This window comes from Triticum aestivum, chromosome 1D (assembly GCF_018294505.1).
Source record: "Triticum aestivum cultivar Chinese Spring chromosome 1D, IWGSC CS RefSeq v2.1, whole genome shotgun sequence".
Classification (NCBI taxonomy): Eukaryota; Viridiplantae; Streptophyta; class Magnoliopsida; order Poales; family Poaceae; genus Triticum; species Triticum aestivum.
Genome location: NC_057796.1, coordinates 438,578,921 through 438,598,865, shown reverse-complemented (window position 1 = coordinate 438,598,865; position 19,945 = coordinate 438,578,921). Strand labels below are relative to the sequence as shown.

The 19,945-nt window shown below is 47.1% G+C and overlaps 1 protein-coding gene and 1 pseudogene across 1 annotated transcript; both read right to left on the bottom strand.

The window, feature by feature from the left end:
* Window positions 1-1,370: 1,370 nt before the first annotated feature.
* Window positions 1,371-4,346, bottom strand: LOC123173529 (UDP-glycosyltransferase 88F5-like; annotated as a pseudogene).
* A 4,101-nt stretch (window positions 4,347-8,447) lies between these two features.
* Window positions 8,448-10,122, bottom strand: LOC123182709 (anthocyanidin 5,3-O-glucosyltransferase). Its single transcript, XM_044595367.1, has one exon. The coding sequence runs from the start codon at window positions 10,037-10,039 to the stop codon at window positions 8,618-8,620; it is 1,422 nt and encodes a 473-aa protein (XP_044451302.1). The 5' UTR covers window positions 10,040-10,122; the 3' UTR covers window positions 8,448-8,617.
* Window positions 10,123-19,945: the final 9,823 nt, after the last annotated feature.

The following is a 19,945-nucleotide window of genomic DNA, read 5'->3' as shown; positions in this document are numbered from 1 at the left end:
CATTTGAGAGCGTTGAAGCACGGCCCGTGAGTGGTCTCGGCGTTGGGACATGGTATGCTCTCCTCTCGTAGTCCTTTCCCTTCTACGGCCATGAGACTTCGGCCTTGTATATGTTTGCATGTTCAATTGTTGTTGATCATGTGGTGTAGGCATTTCAATCTTTGGAGGCATTCAAGGACCGGCACAATGACAAGCCATTCACTCTTACGCATTGTTGGATGATCATCAACAATAGCCCTAAGTTCAAGGACCAATACCGTGAACTTCAAAGGAAGAGATGCATGAAGACGGCCAAGTTCGCCGGAGGTGGAGATGGCGAGGCGTTGAAGAGGCCGAGGGGCAAGACCAACTCCAAGGTTGACGACATACGTGATGCCTCATCCATGGCATTGCATGACACTTTGCATGGCATGATGTCTCAAAAAGATGTGAGGGACGAGAAGAAGCGGCAAAGCAAGGACGAGCAAATGAAGCAATACCAAGACCTTCAAAGGAAGAAGCTTGAGATGGAGGAGGCGGCCCGGCAAAGACAGCTCGACATCGAGGCCGACAATGTCAAGGCCAGGCAGAGGCAGCTCGACATCGAGGCCACCAATGCCGCCACCAAAGCGAAGGAGGTGGCCCTTGCGATCATGAGCGTGGACTTGTCCAAGATGAGCGAGAAGACGAGGGCCTGGTTCGAGGCCAGGCAGAAGGAGATGCTCGACGCTGACGGCCTGAACTAGGTCGTCCGATCGGCCGTGGCCGTTCTTTTTGGAGGCTGGCACGGGTGCCGCCCGCCCACTGGGCCGCTGGCTGCGTGCCGGCGAGAAAAACATTTTTTTGGAGGCCGACTGTGTTGCCGGCGAGGACAACTATTCATTTTGGAGGCTGGCTCTGTTTCCGGCGTGATGAACTGGGGCCGCTGGCCTGATGAACTAGGGCTTGACATTTGAAACGTTGCTCTTTTTTTAAATAGACGCGGACAGGATGGGGCAAACGGATGCGGTCGCGCGCTGGGCGCACACCCACCGCATCCCAGGACACGCCCGGACACGACCCCATTGCCCTACCCAAATGGACAGAATCCGGACAAAACGGACGTCTGTTTGGCGTCGCGCGGTGGAGTTGGCCTAACTACGGTCGGCACGGGAACAAATTGTAGGTGAAGTGCGTAGTGGAAAGATTCTTGCCAAATTTGCCCGCTTTCAAACATTTATTTTAGGGAGTGCCTAGAACTCATATAGATGAGATATAATTTGGTCTCATTCACCTTGAAAACAAAAACAGATACAACCCACGTCAGCACACACATCTTATAGCATCACATCCAATGACTATAAAAGATGAATGAGACCAAACTATATCTCATCTAGATGAGTTCTGTTTTATTACAGAAAATGACCGCATTCAAACATGTCTGGTTCAATCAGTCGCTCGCATACAGTGTAGGAGCACTCTGTGGTGACATTGTTGCACGAGTACCTAACAACTTTTACTTCACGTGCCGTGGGCGTAGGCCAAGCTCACGCAGCTTCCCCGCCGCGAGCCCGAGCCTGCCACCGGCGGTCCACGTCCGACAAGAACAAAGCCAGCGCCGCCCGCGATGACCCGCCGTCGCTCCATGCCGCGGCCGCGGCCTCCTGGTGCTGCGCCGCACGCGCCCTGAGCTCCCTGCCCTCCTCGGACTCCATGACCAGCCTCACCTTGCGCTCCACCTCGGCGGCCTCCACCACCCCCCACTGCCAACCGACCATCTCCGCGGCGAGCCCCATCTCCCCCACCATCAGCAGCTTGTTCATCTTCTGCTCCGTGTGGAGCGGCCAGCACAGCATCGGCACGCCCGCCGCCACGCCCTCCAGCACCGAGTTCCACCCGCAGTGCGTCACGAACGCGTCGGTGGCCCCGTGGCGGAGCACCTCGGCCTGCGGCGCCCACTGCTTCACGAAGCGGCCGCGGCCGCCGGTGCGCTCCAGGAACCCGTCCGACAGGAGCGTGTCGAGGTCCGGGTCGCCGCCGTGGGGCGCTCGCACGGCCCACAGGAAACGGTGGCCGGACCTCTCCAGGCCGGCGGCGATCTCCTTGAGCTGCTCCGTCGAGTGGTTCACTAAGCCTGTGCTCCCGAAGCAGAGGAACACCACGCCGCGGTCCGGCTGCGCGTCTAGCCATGTGAGACACTCGTGCCGCTCTTCCGCCTCGCCGATGCCAACGAGGAATGGCCCCAGCCCGACGCAGTACACGGGGGCCGGCGGGGAGGCACCGAGGGTCCCTGAGAGCAGCCACCGCGAGAGCCTCCAACGACTCGACCGTGTTCACTAGGATGCCATGGGTGTCCGGGACCCGGGACAGCCCGGCCATCATCCTCTTGTACGTGTCGCTCTCCGGGTCCTCGAGCACCTCGGCGAACAGGTGAGAAGCCGGAACGGGCGGAAGGCCAAGGAACTCGACACGGGCGTCGCCTAGCTCCCTCAAGCTTGTCCGGCTCCCCTCTCCGAGGACATAAGGAAGCTGGGCGAAGGCCGCGAGGGTGGCGGCGCCGGAGGTGAACATGACGTACCCGGGGATGCCGAGCCTCTTGGTGACCTCCAGCGCATCAGCTGGCACTGACACAGAGTCGACGACCACGGCGTGGACGCGCGTGGAGGAGCAGAGAAAGTCGTGGAGGCGGTCGTTGTAGCGGAGCAGGAGGCGGAGGTAGCTGGCGAGGAACTGTGGGCCGGGGGCTAGCCTGGGCAGGTCCTCCACACACTAATAGAAAAAAAGACCGCTAGTGACGCATCAGTTTTAGCTATTAATGACGCACTACAGGTGCGCCACTATTAACATGCCATTAGTAACTGTTAATAATGGCGCATATTTGGTGCGCCATTACTATCACAGATAGTAATGGCGCACCTATAGTGCGTCATTACTAGAAGTGCGTCATTACTATCTGACTTAGTAATGGTGCAACACATAGAAGTGCGTCATTACTAACATTTTTTTTTCAGAATTTTTTTTTAGAATTTTTTTTTGTTTTTTTAATCTCGGATCACTATGGCTTAATCTCGGGTCAATATGCTTAATCTCAAGTCAAATCGCACTCCGTGGTCAAACTTCCAGAAAGGTCACCCATCTTCACACTACTCCAGCCCAAGCACGCTTAACTTCTCAGTTCTATCCAACCCCAGCACCAGCTCACTTAACAGGCACTTGTTGATATATCAATCCTATTAAACCTTGTTGATGTCTAGGACTTTGTTCATGTTCATGAGTGTGATGAAATTTTGAAAAAACATTTCAAACTTCCCGGTCATATTACGTATCATATTTTGAACATTTTTTCCAAAAAAAATTCGAAACAAATTTTTTTTCTGTTACTAGTGGCACCTAGCAAATGGTGCGCCATTACTAAGTTTGAACTTTTTTCCATTTTCCCTCCCTCTAGATTTTAAAAGCCCCATATCTTTTATTCTGTTAGGTTTTTGGGGATTCTAAAAATCTTCAACAGAGTTCCCCTGTTGAATTCGGATGTAACTTTTCGAGTAGATGGTTTTTCATATAAATTTTCTTAATCCGAGTTCGTATGCAAAAGTTATGCCCATTTTACTAAATTCCAGAGAGATTTTGCAAATAAAGTCGAAATTCATATTTGTAAATTTTCCCAACAACTAGACCACATATCACATGGGAAACTTATTTTTTTTATTTTTTAAACTGAAAAGGCGGTCCACGGGGGTGCATTTAGTAATGACTCACCTTCACAAAGTGCGCCATTACTATGTGTATGACTTGGTCAAACATTGGTCAAAGTTAGTAATGGCGCACTTTGTATAGGTGCGCCATTACTAATTTTGACATAGTAATGGCACACCTATGTAAAGTGCGTCATTACTAAGTTTGATCAAGATTTGGCCCAGTCATACACATAGTTATGGCGCACTTTGTAAAGGTAGTAATGGCGCATCTATACAAAGTGCGTCATTACTATGTGTATGATTGGGCCAAACCTTGGTCCAACTTAGTAATGACGCACTTTTCACCTGGTGCGCCATTACTGTTTTGGTTAATAATGACGCACCTACACATGGTGCGCCATTACTATTTAATAATGACGCATCATATGTATAGTGCGTCATTAGTGTCAATATGGACTATAGCTATATTTCTAGTAGTGACAGGCGGGAGCGTGTGGAAGCGGACGGACGGAATGGCGGCGGCGACGCGGCCAACGGCAGCCGCGAACGCAGTGTCCCCATGACGGCGGGGTCGATGACCATCGCGACGGAGACTGCGTAGCCGTGCTCGAGGAGCGAGCCGGCGAGCCGCATCATGGGGACGAAGTGGCTCACGGCCAGGCCGGGGTACAGAACCACCGTCTTCTCCATCTGCATTGGAGTTGGACTATCTTTGGCGCGGGGAGAGGATGGACCTGTGAAGCTCTGTTTGGAAGCCTTCATCCTTCCTGATTGAGCCGTGATATGGGATGGGAGCTTGTAGGTTGGCGTTGGTCTATCAGTCTGTACTACAGACGATAGTGCTGAATGCAATTATTATTTTCGGTTCGCATGTCCAAACAGCTGAGTACACGATATACTGATCTAGACAGTCCATAGTGCCAAGCGAGATGGACTTCACTCCCTCATGTCGTTCTTCTCGCCAATATTTTTTTTTTATCGTATCAAGTAGGTGAAAACTTATACTCGTAGTTTACTTCCTGATTGTTCCCTCAGAAAACAAAAAGTTTATTTCCTGGTTGATTAGCTTGCGAAGCGAAACGGACACGAGGATCTTTTGGTTAGTGCTCACGGTGATAACCTTTACAAATTGGTGATTGAGCGGGTATTCTTACGGTAGCCCAAGGTGCATTTGGTTCACATATCTGTTTTAACGTATTTTGTATTTTGCATACTTGTTTTGATTGGATCTGTTTAAACTAGTACTAACATGCCAAAAACCAACATATGTATGTAGTTTGGTTGTCTGCATTTGGCTTCATGCATGGGAACCAATTAATTAGCACGCCGTTGGTTGCCTGCGTCGCCGTTATTAGACAAACAACATGTTGTTTGGTTGCAAACGGCTAAAGATGTGATCATCACTTTTCACAAGTGATGACCTTACCACACACACACTAGGTGCTATCAAATAATAGTACAAGTTATTAAGAGCCAACATGGCTGCATAGGGAAAAGTTCAACGATGCTAACTAGGTGGAAGTTCTTCCTCTTCCTCTTCCTCTTCTTCTGCTGCTGTTGTGTTGCTTGTCTGACCTCTGTTATCCTATATTGCCTGAGTCCACTTCAACCTTTTGTTCTTCCATGCTTCGTAGTCAAACGCCTCCACACCATGGCCAGAGATGATCACCTCACCAGGAGTCGGATCTTCCTCCTCCGACACAAGTTCATCAACTCCCCATTGCAGGATTTAGTTGTGAATGATGCAACATGCAAGAACAAGCTTGACCTGAGTAGGGTAAGGGTGGAATGACTTCTGATCTAGAATCTTAAATCTATTCTTCACAGCTCCAAATTCCCTCTCAACCGTTACTCTAAGGCTGCAGTGTCTGTGATTGAACAGTTCCTGAGGAGTCCTAAGATAGTTCCTACCAGAGAACTCGTTCAGATGATACTTGGTTTTCCTGAAGGGTGGAACAACACCTGGCCGACATGCATTGCCAACATCTCCTAGGTAGAACTTGTCATCGGGGATGTTGATGCCATCATGACGAATCATGTTGTCACTGAGAATGTTAGCATCATGTGCTGATCCTTCCTAGCCATCCATCACATATGTGAACTTCAGATCGAAGTCAACAACAACACGTACATTCTTGCTATATGAAGTCCATCTCGCTTGGCAGAGGATATTTGAAAAACGTGCAGCAGCGCTGAACCGCTCAGTCCAGCTGGCTCCACTTGGCTGCTCGTGATGGGTCGAGGACTAAATGTGCACATTTGAGACAAGTTCTAGGATCAAATAGTTGCCTTTTACAAGTTGTAAAACTAAACCATCACATTCAGGACAAGTTCTAGGAACTGCAATGCTATTACCCGCTTCTGAAACAACACGCTACGACACGACTAGGACCAAAATGCTCCAATGACTATGTCAAAAGGGTAATGACAAATCGTGTCACCGCTGCCGAGTCCGGCAAAGGACATGGGGTTTCACCCAACGAACCATCAAGGGAAGTCCAAGAAAAAACATAGTGGCTCGTTTGACTCTTGTTTCAAATAATAATAATTGTATAGTGTTTTTCTATGTCTATCCAAAACACAATGCTTTCATGTGGAATTTTTCTTGATACCTCGTATATCTCTCGTCCTGTCATTTATGAATTTTTAGGGCTCTTATCATTTATGATTAAGAACACATAGTATGGATTATTCTCTCTCACCTAGTTGGTTCTTTCATAAAGATCTAATGAATTGGTATATACGAAGGGAAACTCTTTGTTATTATTCATCCATGTTAAGTCCATGTTTACCACAAATGTTGACCGAAGAATAATGTTATTTGAGAAAGTCCAGGAGTGACATTTGTGTAGTAGTATTAGCTGTGATTATTCTTTTTTCAACAATATTTGTTTAGGCGCTTGACTTTTGATATGCTATTATAGGTTTATGACTCGTTTATATGGGATCTCGAGTTGATTTCTTAAAAGATCTGCCGAAAACATGACTATCAAACACAAATGAACAATTAGACTGTATATGATATTTATAAGTGATGTATAATTTTTTACTGTGATTTTGCCGTATTGAAAAACTATAACGAAAAATTGCAGTACGCGTTTCATATAGCAAGTATATAAAGAGGGAAATATGTCCGGGGCTTTTGGTTTGCAGGATTCGAAAGTGCAAAAGAAAATAGCATAGGATTGTGGCGCCATGTCTATCTGAATCCTATAGCATTGATCCCTAAAAAAGGAATCCTCTAGCATTGAACTTGCACCCCAATTTATTTACTTGCAAAAGAGGATTATTAATTTTGAGAATCAAGAGCAAAACTATCTTCAAGAAGACTATGGTCGGGTTCAGTCATACAAAATCAAATGGTTTCGTTCCCGGCTTCTGTTGGCGGCGGAGCGATGGAAGCTCCGCGTCCCGATGGTTTTGTCCCTGGCGATGTCGAACTCAGCCTGGTGTTGGAGCATCGACGACAATTGTGGATCACATTGCACTATTCTTCTCGTGTCGAGAGTCTTTTCGGCAAAGTGCTTTTAACTGAGTTGTAATTTGACTTATAGTTGGGGTCCTTTGTCAGTTGTACTGCAATGCAATATCTATAAAGCTGTTGTGGGTCCTTCGTGACCCGTCTCTTGTTAAAAAAAATCATACCCATACATATTCAACAATGGTTACACACTAATTCCAATAGCATGCCTTTTAAAGCCATTGCATATTAAACAACGGTTGCACATTAACTTTGTTATGTGGTAATATCATGATTGATTGATTTTTCATAATAAGTATTTTGGGAATCTAATAGGAAGCAAACGCCCTTCCCTAGTGTTCTCGAGGCTCATTCGAGCTAACGGCGCCACTTGAGAGTGTTCTCTCAAAAACCCACTCAAGGATTGTTTCAGGAATTGCCATGTTGAGCCATGCTATAGCAAAAACATTATCACACTATAACGGAGAATATTGTCATGCATTTCAAAGATTTGACATGTTGTTGCAGAGAGAACTGTCAGGCTAAGAAAAGGTGGAAGTTGCCCACATGTTTAGAAATTGACATGCTACACAAAAGTTGTCATAAATGCTTCCAATAATTGTCATACTACATCATAGGGGAGTGTCATCCTACACATGAGTCATTCGCTTGAGATGGTGTATGGGAGAGAATGAATCTCATCTCCAGGGCCATAGCAAGATGCACCATATAGGGAGAATTGACATGCTACGCACAAAAGTTGTCATATATGTGTCCAATAGTTGTCATGCTACATCACAAGGGAGTGTCATCCTACACACGAGTCATTCGCTTGAGATGGTGTATGGGAGAGAATGTTTGTGTCGTTCCCTCGGCAGGGTGCATGGGAACGATGGTATGCCCACAGGGATTGCGATGTGTCACTTCTTTGAGATCCGGGCGTCAGAACGGACGCCCCATAGATCGTTCCAAAAAAAAAAACAATTCCCATGGACGGTTGGCTCAATAATATGATTTCTAATATTTGAACCACAGATGGAATCATGTACTATAAATTTCCAAATTCTTAGAAAATATTCATATAACAGATAGATATTTCCAACAACGTCCGACAAATTTGTATGGATTATATTTAAATGGAATTAATGGGAGATTATACCCGGCAGAGAAAATATGAACGCAACTAAATTGCGTCCTATTTTTTATGTTCATTTTATAGAAGGATGTTGCATTGCAACATGTTTTTCATAGTGAATCCGATGCTATGGGACATTATGCTTGCACAAAACATCAAAGTTTCCGTATACACAACGGGAATCTCCAACCACACAAAAAGAAACCAGGAATCTCCACATAAAATCGGACGGTAGAGAAATCGCCCATTGAACTTCATTTTCATATGCATTGGCCTCAGCGAATGCGATTATCATCTGTATGCGCGCTCTGGTGCGAGATGCATCAAGAAGCATTTACTGTATGCATGCCAAGTCCGCGCTCACTCTCACCGATCACCGCGAGTCTGAGGCTGCCGGCTGTCGACGTCGGCCAAGAACCTGGCAATCGCCGCGCGCGACGAGCCGCCGTCGCTCCAGGCCGCGGCCGCGCCTTCCTTGTGTGCCGCCGCCCGCGCCCGGAGCTCCATGCCAGCCTCGGAGTCCATGACCAGCCTCACCTTGCCCTCCACCTCGGCTGCCTCGACCAGCCCCCGCTGCCACCCGACCATCTCCGCGGCGACTCCAATCTCCCCCACCATGCGCAGCATGTTCATCTTCTGCTCCGCGTACAGCGGCCAGCACAGCATCGGCACGCCGGCCGTCAGGCCCTCCAGCACAGAGTTCCACCCGCAGTGCGTCACGAACGCGCCGGTGGCCCTGTGGCGGAGCACCTCTGCTTGCGGCACCCACTGCTTAACAACGAGGCCACGGCCTCTGGTGCGGGCCAGGAACCGGTTCGGCAAGAGAGCGTCGAGGTCCTGGTCGAACTGCTTGGCCTGGTCGTCGTTGAAAGGGTTTCCCACGACCCACAGGAACCGGTGGCCGCAGTTCTCCAGGCCGACGGCGATCTCCTTGAGCTGCTCCGCCGAGTGGCTTCCCCCGCTGCCGAAGCAGAGGAACACGACGCTGCCGTCCGGCTGCCCGTCTAGCCACGTGAGGCACTCATGCCGGTCTTTCGCCTCGATTCCGACGCCCCCAACGAATGGCCCGACGCAGTACACCGGCGGCATGATCCGGCCCGGGAGACACCGAGGGTCGCCGAGCGCCGCCACCACCCCAGCATCCAGCGACTCGAACGTGTTCACCAGGATGCCATCGCCCTCCGGGATCCCGTACAGCGCGATCACCGTCGCCTTGTAGGTGTCGCTCTCAGGGTCCTCGAGCAATTCGCCGAGCAGGTGGGAGGCAGGCATGGGCGGAAGGCCGAATAACTCGAGCGGCGCGTCGCCTAGCTCCTGGAACCTCGTCCGCACCTCAGCGAGGACGGAAGGAAGCTGGACGAAGGCGGCGAGCGCGGCCGCGCCGGAGGTGAACATGACGTACCCGGGGATCCCGAGCCGCTTGGCGACGCCGAGCGCCCCGACGGACAGCGAGTCGACGACCACGGCGTGGACGCCGCGTGCAAAGGAGCGGAGGAAGTCGCGGAGGCGGTCGTTGTGGCGGCCGACGATGTCGAGGTACCTGGGGATGAACGGCGCGTCGGGGCTCAGCGTGGGCGCGTCCTCGGAGGGCGGGAGCGCGTGGAATCGGATGAGCGGCGCGACCGCGCGGGCGACGACGGCGCGGAAGGCGGGGTCCCCGTTGACGGCGGGGTCGATGAGCGCGACGGAGACGGCGTAGCCGTGGTCGGCGAGGGCGCCGGCGAGGTGCACCATGGGGACGAAGTGGCTCACGGTGAGGCCGGGGTACAGGATCACGGTGTTCGCCATGGACCTGCTGCCGTTGACGCGGGAAGGATAGACTTGTGAAGGCAATGCCGTTGCAGTGGTTTCCACGGGTTCACCTAATATCGTCTCGTAGTTCAGTGACGGAGCACAATGACAAGGTCGCGCTAAAAAGCAAAAACAATGGAGCAATGATATGGACCTACCTACCACATGTATTTTACGTTAAATATACTCCTACATATTTGGAAAAATTTCCTTATCTAAATATAGTGCATTTGTTTTCGGAAATGTATCGTTGTCTTAAAATACATACAACAATGCATGAATTATGTTTTTTTGCGAATTATGTTTTACATATACTCCCGTTGTGCTTTAATATAAGACTCTCGGCCTCTGTATCTGGGCGATGCATACGGCCACTTTATTAACATACTCACACATATGATATAATAACGTCTTATGCTATGCGAGAGAGGGAGTACAAAATTGATATCGGCAGATACGTGCTGAAAAGCCTTTTCCAGTGATATCAATTCCGTGACAAAGGCCTTTTTGAAAGAAAGAAAAATGTGTCAAACAATCCACCTATAGTTGAACTAGTGAGTAGTCAAAGCTTATCGTTCATACTCTTAAAAGGATCGAGGGAGTACACCTTGTGTGTGTGATGGGGGCAAAAATGGTAGACGTACATATCATTTTCTACGCTCCCTATTTAACCTTTCTTACCCACTAATTTCAAGGTGGGCTTGCGTCCTTGCTAATCTTCACTTAAAAAATGCCACGTCCCTGTGTAACCCCCTCAGTCTGTAAAAAATGGTAGTTGTAGCAAATCTCGGTGTGGGTGGGGATAAGTGTGATTCATGATACACGATGATGATGAAGAATAAATCATGCAAGAATTTCTATTGACGATCAAATTTCGGAGAAGTCGACCCTTCTACAGTAGCCTAGGCGGAGACCAAGGCGTCTGCGGGTTCCTTCCTTCCCGTTGGCAAGGGTGTCGAACTGCCTCACCTGGGCGGCCTTGGGGCATAGGAGAGTAGGAGACGAGGTGGATCACGATTCCTTAGCCGGCGGTGAGGTTTATGTCCTTGCTTTGTACGGTAGAGTTAGGCTCCTTTGAGCTAGCCGGTGAGGTGAAGACGTCGACCAGACTGAAAATAAGGTCCTCCCCTTTTCTCTCCGCCACGGGAAGGTAATGTTGTCCAACATCGCTATTGTGTTCCAGCACTCGGCCTTGCGTCATGGTGGTGACTCGGCGGTTGTTGCGTTCGCCATGAGGCAAGGGACTACTTCTGCGATAGGTTTCGATGGAGCTCGGCGTGTTTTTCATCGCCGGTTGCATTTCTCATAAATAATAATCAATAATGCAAGAACTTTTTATTCCTTATGCAATATTGAAAACAATTTTTTTACTTTGCATGTAGGTGAATAATATTTTTATTTGTCTGCATGCTTTTCTTCCCATGCTTCAAAAGATCTGCTACATGTTTATGTCTCAGTAATATATGTGTCTGCCTCTAAAAAAGAAAGTCTATGTGCGTCTTGATAGAGCTACAAGTGTGAAAGGATAAAGCGTATTTTCAAAGGCAAAGAAAACGCATCGCGATGAGAGGTTTCGGTAAGGCCTAATGGATCGCCCTTCTGGAAGGGTTTAATAAGGACGAAAGAAACCTTCTTTCAGAAGGTCAAGTTTAACATTGGTAATGATAATGCTACTAGATTCTGGGAGGACACATATGGTTAGGGGAGATGCCTCTAGCCTTGCAGTATCCCATGTTATATAATATTGTACAATGTAAGGAGGCTTATGTTGCTACGGTATGACAGTCGGTGCACCTAAACATACAGTTCAGGGTTCTGGTGGGAGGATGCTGGAATTCATGGCTACATCTGGTTCATAGTTTGATGGATGTTCAACTCTCTGACCAGTCTGATGCCATCCAATGGAAATTATCTAGGAACGGTGGTTTCACAGTAAAATCTATGTGCGTGGCTTTAATTAACTCTGGGCCAATACCGAAATCACTTCACATATGGAAGATTAAAGTTTCGCTAAGAATTAAAATTTTCATGTGTGGTTTGTCCACAAGGAAGTGATTTTAACCAAGGATAACTTGGTAAAGCGAAGATGAGTGGGTAGTTCACGATGTTGCTTTTATGACCAGAATGAAACCATAAAACACCTCTTTCTCGATTGTCCTCTCGCCAAACTTCTTTGGCGCACAATACATATAGCCTTTAACGTTACTCCTCCAATTAGTATTGACACGTTATTTGGGACATGGCTAACTGGAGTGGAATCTAATACTATGGGACATATTCGGATAGGGATATGTGCCTTACTTTGGGCTATATGGAATTGCAGAAATGTTATCATCTTTAACAGGAAAAAAGTTATCAACTTTTTGCAGGTTATTTACAAAGCCATTGCTTCGATCCGTACGTGGTTGTTACTCACTCATGCGGACTCCGGGGAGCTTTTGGTTATTGGGTGCAACTGGTGGGAGAAGGTAGCACGGGTTATCTATGACCGGTTTGGATGGCGATCCAATAATAGGATAGGTGTTGAGTCATCTAGGCCTATTTTTTGCCTGTTGTGGCATTTTTATTTATATATTTCCTTTGTGTTTTCTTGCTCCTTTTGTGAGCCTTTGTTGGACCTGAGACTTTGTTTTTTGAACTTTGCATCAATAAAATGGTTGCATGCATCACTCTGATGCAGAGGCAGGGGCATTCCTCCTTTTCAGAAAAAAGCAAGCCTGGCCAGACTCACTTTTGGAATAGTTTAATGGAAGTTAAACTTGTTTTCCTGCAGTATAGTAGAAAAATGGTAGGTATTGGGGAGAGAACTCTTTTGGAAGGATTTATGGATTGGAGAGACCTTTATGTGTGCAATTCCCTAGATTGTATATGCTTATTTGTAGTGCAATTTTATTGTTGCCAAAGCCTTAGAAGATGAAATGAGTAAAGTTAGATTTAGAAGGATTTTGTGGGGAGAAACTGCTGACATGTGGGATCAGCTTAGGGCAATATGCATGGGAGTAATTCTTTCTGATCAAGAGGATAGATGCACATGGTCTTTCCAAGCAGTTTAGCTATATTTGAGAATGTGGTAGTTTACTGTAGCTTGCATGTTACTTGCATATTGTCGAGGAATCATGTGCGGTTACCCTAGGGTGCGCGTTCTATACAGATGTCGTGGTAGGGCGCATGTGCTTGCTATCTGTTTGATTTGGAACCCTTAAAGGGGTTGAATGTTGTTCATCGGTTTCTTTTCATATGAAATGAAATCAGGGGCGGCAAGCCCCTCAATTTGGGGTAAAAGAGTGATCCAGCGCTGTTGTTGCTCTATTTGCCATCTCTGGTTTTAATATTTGTTGCCAGCCGTGTGCTTCATATGATTTGATATAGCTTCACGGAGAATAAGTAAAATGAAGAGCAATATTTTGTGATACTTAAGCTCCCAAGGGAACATAAACATAGAAAGTACTCCCTCTGTTCACAAATATAAGATGTTCTAACCTTTTAGTGAATCAGATATACATATAGACATGTTTTAGTCAGTTTGTTCATTCATTTCAGTTTGTATGTAGTCCATATTGAAATATCCAAAACATGTGATACTACCATTTGTGAACTGAGAGAATAACTTATATGATGTACCATTGGTTAAGGCAACGTATCAAGTGAAAACTTGATTTCAGTGAAAATCTGGAAACTTTGATCCCACCTCGTTGGATCTGTAGCGAACGGCATCTGCTCAAAAGCGGAGCTCCATCAGCAATTAAGCACACATTAGCACAAAACCCCCTCTCCTATTCACCAACTAGGGCCATAGTCCCTAACTGTTCGTGAGATGGATTCGTCTTCAATCCTGTCATTGGTCACGATGGAGCCTCAACCGCCGGCTAGCCCTTGCCTTACGCCGGCTGCAACGAGACCTCCGTCAGCAGTGACTTGCCCTCCACCGGCCTCGATGGGCTCCCTATCAGCTGCGACTCTCCCTCCACCTGTCTTTCTGGCACCATGATTTGTGTTTCGCTGATCGCGATGGGGCCGCCGTCGGCGGCGGCTTGCCCCCTGCAGGCCGTGACTGACTCTTTGGAGTACTCCTCACGAGTGCCCCTCGATCTTGATGGCCATGCCTCTATCCGGTCCCCTGACCTTCCCTTCTACTCCCTCCATTTACTGATACAAGGTCACTATGAAATATATATTTTGCATCTATACAAGGCCACCAACAGTAATCGAGGCATAATTAATGATGTTTCCTCGTACTACCAACTTGTTTAATGCTTGCATGCATGTTGTCATAATGTCACTTAGTTACTTCATCCACTCAGTTTTCTTGCATGCATGTGGTGTATTAATGATCCCAGTAAACAAAAAGAAAAGTTGGGATGCAAAACATGTATTAAATTTTACCATGGTATCTGTAATTTGAGTTTGTGATCTTGTATATAAAAATGAAGGGGGTATTTGATTTGAGGCAAGCCGGTGCTTTTAACTTTGGTGTATAACAAAAATGCTACACTCATGGGCCTTCCATGGAGACTACCCACAGTGGGAGTAACATAGGTAATAACATTATACATATCTAGATAAAATAAATAATGTGGCAAGCAATAAATGAAGAAAGAGAGGAAAGTACTCCCTCCGTCCGGAAATACTTGTCATCAAGATGAATAAAGGGGGATGTATCTAGATGTATTTTAGTTCTAGATACACCTATTTTGATCTATTTTGATGACAAGTATTTCCGGACGGAGGGAATAGTAACATAGCTAGTTACTAGTAGCATGAGCATCTCACGGATGGGGCCCTCACTCCCCCTTAATCCAATCAAAACATGACAATTCATGGTGTAGACCCAAGGACCAAGGAGGGCTCGGGGTTAAGAACGGCCATATGGCTTCCATTCATGGGGAAGCTGAACATTTTTCTGTTGCGAAAAGTAAAGATTTGCGTTTCACCGGGAGATTCTTCGGGTATAGCTATTAGCACCCTTCAAATCCCACGTAGAGTAACCATTATTAAACCGTGCCCACTCCAACAGGCCATGGTGGACATTTAAGGACTGCTAAGCATCCCTAGAGTTAAGCTGCGCATCAGTTACGACCACGAGCGTGCCCGGAGACTCTGTACACCATGTCCAGCAATGGCGGCCCAACAGTCGCCGTCAAGCTGTTCATCGACAAGGAGAAGAAGAGGGTGCTGTTCGCGGAATCCGACAAGGACTTCGTGGACATCCTCTTCGGCTTCCTCACGCTGCCGCTCGGCACGATCGTCCGTCTCTTTGACAAGCAGTCCCAGATCGGGTGCCTCGACGAGCTGTACAGGAGCGTGGAGAGCCTCGGGGAAGAGCACTTCCAGACCAGGCACTGCAGGACCATGCTTCTTCGCCCCGTCAATGCCGCGGCGGCTCACTGCGACCGGCTCAAGGTCAAAGTGGACGCCGATCAGACAGGGATACACGTCTGCCTTTATCGTTCGAGCTCGAGCTGTGGTACTGGTACAGGGTACTTCAGCTCAATCCGTGATGTTAGTTGCAAGTGTGGCAGCATCATGAGAGACATTAGGAGATGGCCACATAGTTCTCCTGAAGCTACTGAAGGCAGTGCTGTAGATGGGGTTTTCTCCAAAGGTGGCTCCAAGTTCATCGTCACGGATGATCTCCAAGTTGCTCCTTCCTCTACAACTCTCATGTTTTCTCTGATCGACAAGCTTGGGCTGCAGGAACCACTGAATATCAAGGAGGAGGTGCTCCAACTCAATTCCAATAAGGTCTGTCTCTCTATCAGTCTAGCTTGTTTTTTGTTAATTACTCCCTCCGTCCCATAATATAAGAACGTTTTTGGCACTAGTGTAGTGTCAAAAACGTTTTTATATTATGGGACAGAGGGAGTATTATTTAAGGTATCTATTGTGCAAATTGGAAAAGGATTCTCCTACCAGTTACGGTTATATTGTATCTCTTCCAGATAATTAGCTTGCTTAGGAGGGCGCTGCTGTCTAAGCAACCTTTGACAGGCCTATATTTCGATGTCGCTATTGCGCCGAATTGGGCGAGTTTTTATCGGCTTCCTGAGAAACTGTTAACAACACAAGCAATTGTGGCTGATCCCAAGTTCCAACCTATAAAGATAAGGCTTGTTCAGGCAAGGGATGATTCCTCTGTGTTGTATGCTGAAGTTCAGCAAGACCTGGTTGATCTTCTGTTTGGCCTCCTCTGCATTCCTGTTGGATCTGTAATAAAGACTTACGGTCAATTGTCACCAGACGGATGTCTTCATAATATCTACAACAGTGTGAATGTAGCTGGATGTGTCAAACAAGAATGCAAAAGCTTGCTTCTATCACCAAAGCTGCCCCCTTTCTTTGGGTGCAGCAGCAACGTGCTCCAAGTTGAAGAATTATATCCAAGGTCGCATCACTCTCCTTCGAATTATCTCAGCGAGCTGAATCCAAAATCCCCATACCGGGGACGTGACACTGGTTATACAAGTTATGTCAACTTAGGGTCCATCAACTTCATGGTGACCGATGACCTGCGCATCGTCGATTTCTCCCTGGCCAGGAGTCTCCAGGCCATACGTTCGGCAAAGATTCCGAACGGGGAGCTCGTGGAGAAAGAGCTAACTCTTGACAAAACCCAGGTAGGCAGTCAAGACTCAAAACTCAAGAGAACTAGTAGCTCGTTCTTCTTTCTTCTTCAGTTTTGTACTATGTTCTCAACGACGGTTTGCTTGGATTTACAGGTTCTGAAGCTGCTAAGAGCTGCAACGGCTACCCGCAATGCGCTCAGCAGCGTGCTCTTGCCTCCACCAAAGTATGCTGCGACAACCTCAACTCAAACCACCCCATCGTCAGGCCTCCAGCTGAGGAGGAGTTTGCGACTCCGGAAGCTCATCCAGCCAGGAGAGTGAGTGACGACCCACCTGTGGCCGAGTTACCGTTCTATCACCCGAAGACATAAGATGCAAAAAGACTGCTGAATAATCAATATAATTGTCCTTGTCAAACTTTTGCAATTGCGTGCCTAGCTTGCTGCTAATTATGTTTCAAATGAATGGAACCATGCCTTCTATGCAGTTTACCAAGTCATCTAGTATAACAAACATCGGGTCGATCACGTCAAAGGAACGAGTAGACTGAACTAGATAGTGGGTGGGCGACGAACGGGGGAATGACGTGCCAAAAGGGATGGAGTGGCATTCGCAGCAAATTGTCAAGTTTCTGCTGAACCCATGATCATAATTAATAACACGTCATCGATTTAGAACTGACTGGCCAGATCCCAAACTTACTGAGGCCATAGGGAAATTGCCGACTGGCAGTGGGAACAAACTTGATGGCCAAACTTGACGACTCAATTGGACAGGATGCATCGTGTATTAGTGTAGGTGAGGTTGGTTCTTGCGTACCTCAAAATCCAAATATCTAATCAGAGAAGCCACAAAAAAATCTAAGAAAAAATGATGGTACAGAAGCAATATGTAATAATGTATATATGTCAGAAAAATTATATCCGGTCCAGCTGCCCCCTTTCTTTGGGTGCAGCGCAATGTGCTCCAAGTACAAGAATTTCATACAAAAGTGCACCGTCCAACAAATAAGCTCTACTAGCTGAATCCAAAATCCCTTATATAATAAAGCTCATGTCCAGTTGTGGACGGAGGGTCCATCAACTTCATGGCGACCGACGACCACCATGTCAGCCTCCTCAGGATCTATCATCTCCTCAGCATCGAGATCCACGATATGTAGCTGCTCCATATCTTCAGTCAAAAAGTCCTCCATCGTGACTAGACTACACAAAATGAAGACTCGTCGTCCATCTCCAGATCCTCGCACGGGCGAGACACCGGTATGGTGCTCAGTGCTCGATCAGTTTCCAACAAATGCGTGCTAGCAGATTTTTTCCGGCAATTTACTACTGCAGCTCTTGGCACGATATTAACTTGCATGGGTGCCTGTATCGGAACCGGAGGAGATGGTGCAGGGGCACTGCAGTTCGGAAGTTCTGGGTGTTGAGCACTGCCAAGCCGTGTTCCAGGCTCCTGGCCATAGTGGATGCTTCAGAGCCTGTAGATGTTCTTGAACGCACAGTTCCTCGAGATCTTATGTGCACAAAGTTCGTGTATTGTTCACCTTTCGCAAAAAATGGGGACCAAGCGTGGTGTGATGATTCGTCCACCAGCAGCAGTAGCTGCAGCTTGTATCAACGAAGGAGCATCTGTAGAATTTGCTTGTGACACAGTAGCACGAAAGACTGGAGCAAGGTGATGAGTTCTTTGTTGTGAAGCTCCTACATGAAAATCCTCAAATGAGTACCAAAAGGCTAGAATAAGGGACTCCAGAGACGCCAGAATGGATTTACATCTCTGATTTTGTACCCATCTCTGAAAACAACGATATACATTACCTAACCACTGATCCACAGACAAATATGTACACAGGGAGACATGGATATTCTAGCATGCTAACCATGGTAACAAATTGAGATCTACGGAACTTGTATCTAGGCGTAGATCACAAACAAAGCAACATAACAATTGTGACAAGAAACAACACGTGCATTTAGTTACCTACTTACCTTGGCATGTTTGCAAATTAAGCATGTTACCAGTTCATAATAAGTCGGGAAGACTAAAGAAAACTAATTAAAATAAATGTAAATTAAACAAGGATGAACTGTAGCAAACATGTGAATAAATTTCGAAGTTTCACTTTTAACCAATACAAGGTTTGTCCAAAGTCAAAGTACCTTTACTTTGACCAAATTTATGGAAAAAAATATCAACACTCATAATGCCAAATCAATTGTTTGATTTATTATGAAATGTAGTTTCATAGTATATATATTTGGTATTGTAGATGTTGATGTTTTCTAATATAAATTTGGTCAGACTTTAAAAAGTTTGACTTGACAAAAATCTAATACAAGGAGTAAAAAGAACTGGAGGGAGTAAGTATGTAAGGGCTTGTTCGGTTAATCCCTTCTCCAAGGGGATTGGAGAGGTTTGAAGGGGATTAGGGAGGATTAATCCCTCACAATCCCCTTTAACCCTCTTCAAACCCGATGCAACCGAACAAGGCCTAAGTGGGCGTCGTTCAATCATACTGGATGATGATCCATTGCTGCTCCGTGCACCACACTCGATCGAGCACTCAACCTCAACTAAAAAACCTCGAATCCATATATTCTTCTACCCTAACCTCGCGCGAGCACTCAAAGCTTCTTCGGTTTCAAACTGCGCTATGCCGAGGAGAAATCAATCATCATCAATCAAGAGAACCGATATGGCTATCTGTGACAGATTCGTCATCCGTGCTTTTGTAAACCCAAAACTACACATACGAATCACATGAGATCGAATGGCTGACCTCAAAGACTTCCTTGCCGCTGGGGGCGGCGTCCATGGCGCCGCGCGGCGGCCGGGGCTCTCCCATGCTAGGGTTTTGGTGACTTGACGGCGACGGGGAGGAGGAGAAGGAAACATGATTCTTGGAATTTATTAGGCCTTCTTTTTGTGAGAATGGAATTTATGATCCTGGAAAAGGAAACGACGGTGCCCGTCCGATCCAATGATTGTCCACGGGGTACAAAATAGACGCGGGCCCCCGCGGCCAGAGCCCAGCAGAACCTGGGATTAACGCAGACCACGTCATACGCGGGAGCAACTAGTTAACGAGCGCTCCTTCGGGAGCCTCGCAACGATCAGCGCCACTTGGCGCGCTCTCAGCCATTCGCCGCGTGTCGCGCTCTGGACGCTCCCTCCAGATTTTTTTTTTTTATTTTTCCGCACGCGATTTCAGCTTTTTTAACGGTTTTTTCGACGTTTTGGTTTTTTCCCGGTCTTCCTTAGCGTTTCGATCAAAAAAATTAAAAAAAAATTGCGCGAAAAATGTGTTTACTTTTTTTTTATTTCATGAAAAGTCACG

Bases quoted from the DNA above. Each gene is read 5' to 3' on its own strand.
- LOC123182709 (XM_044595367.1), bottom strand. From the start codon at position 10,039: ATGGCGAACACCGTGATCCTGTACCCCGGCCTCACCGTGAGCCACTTC.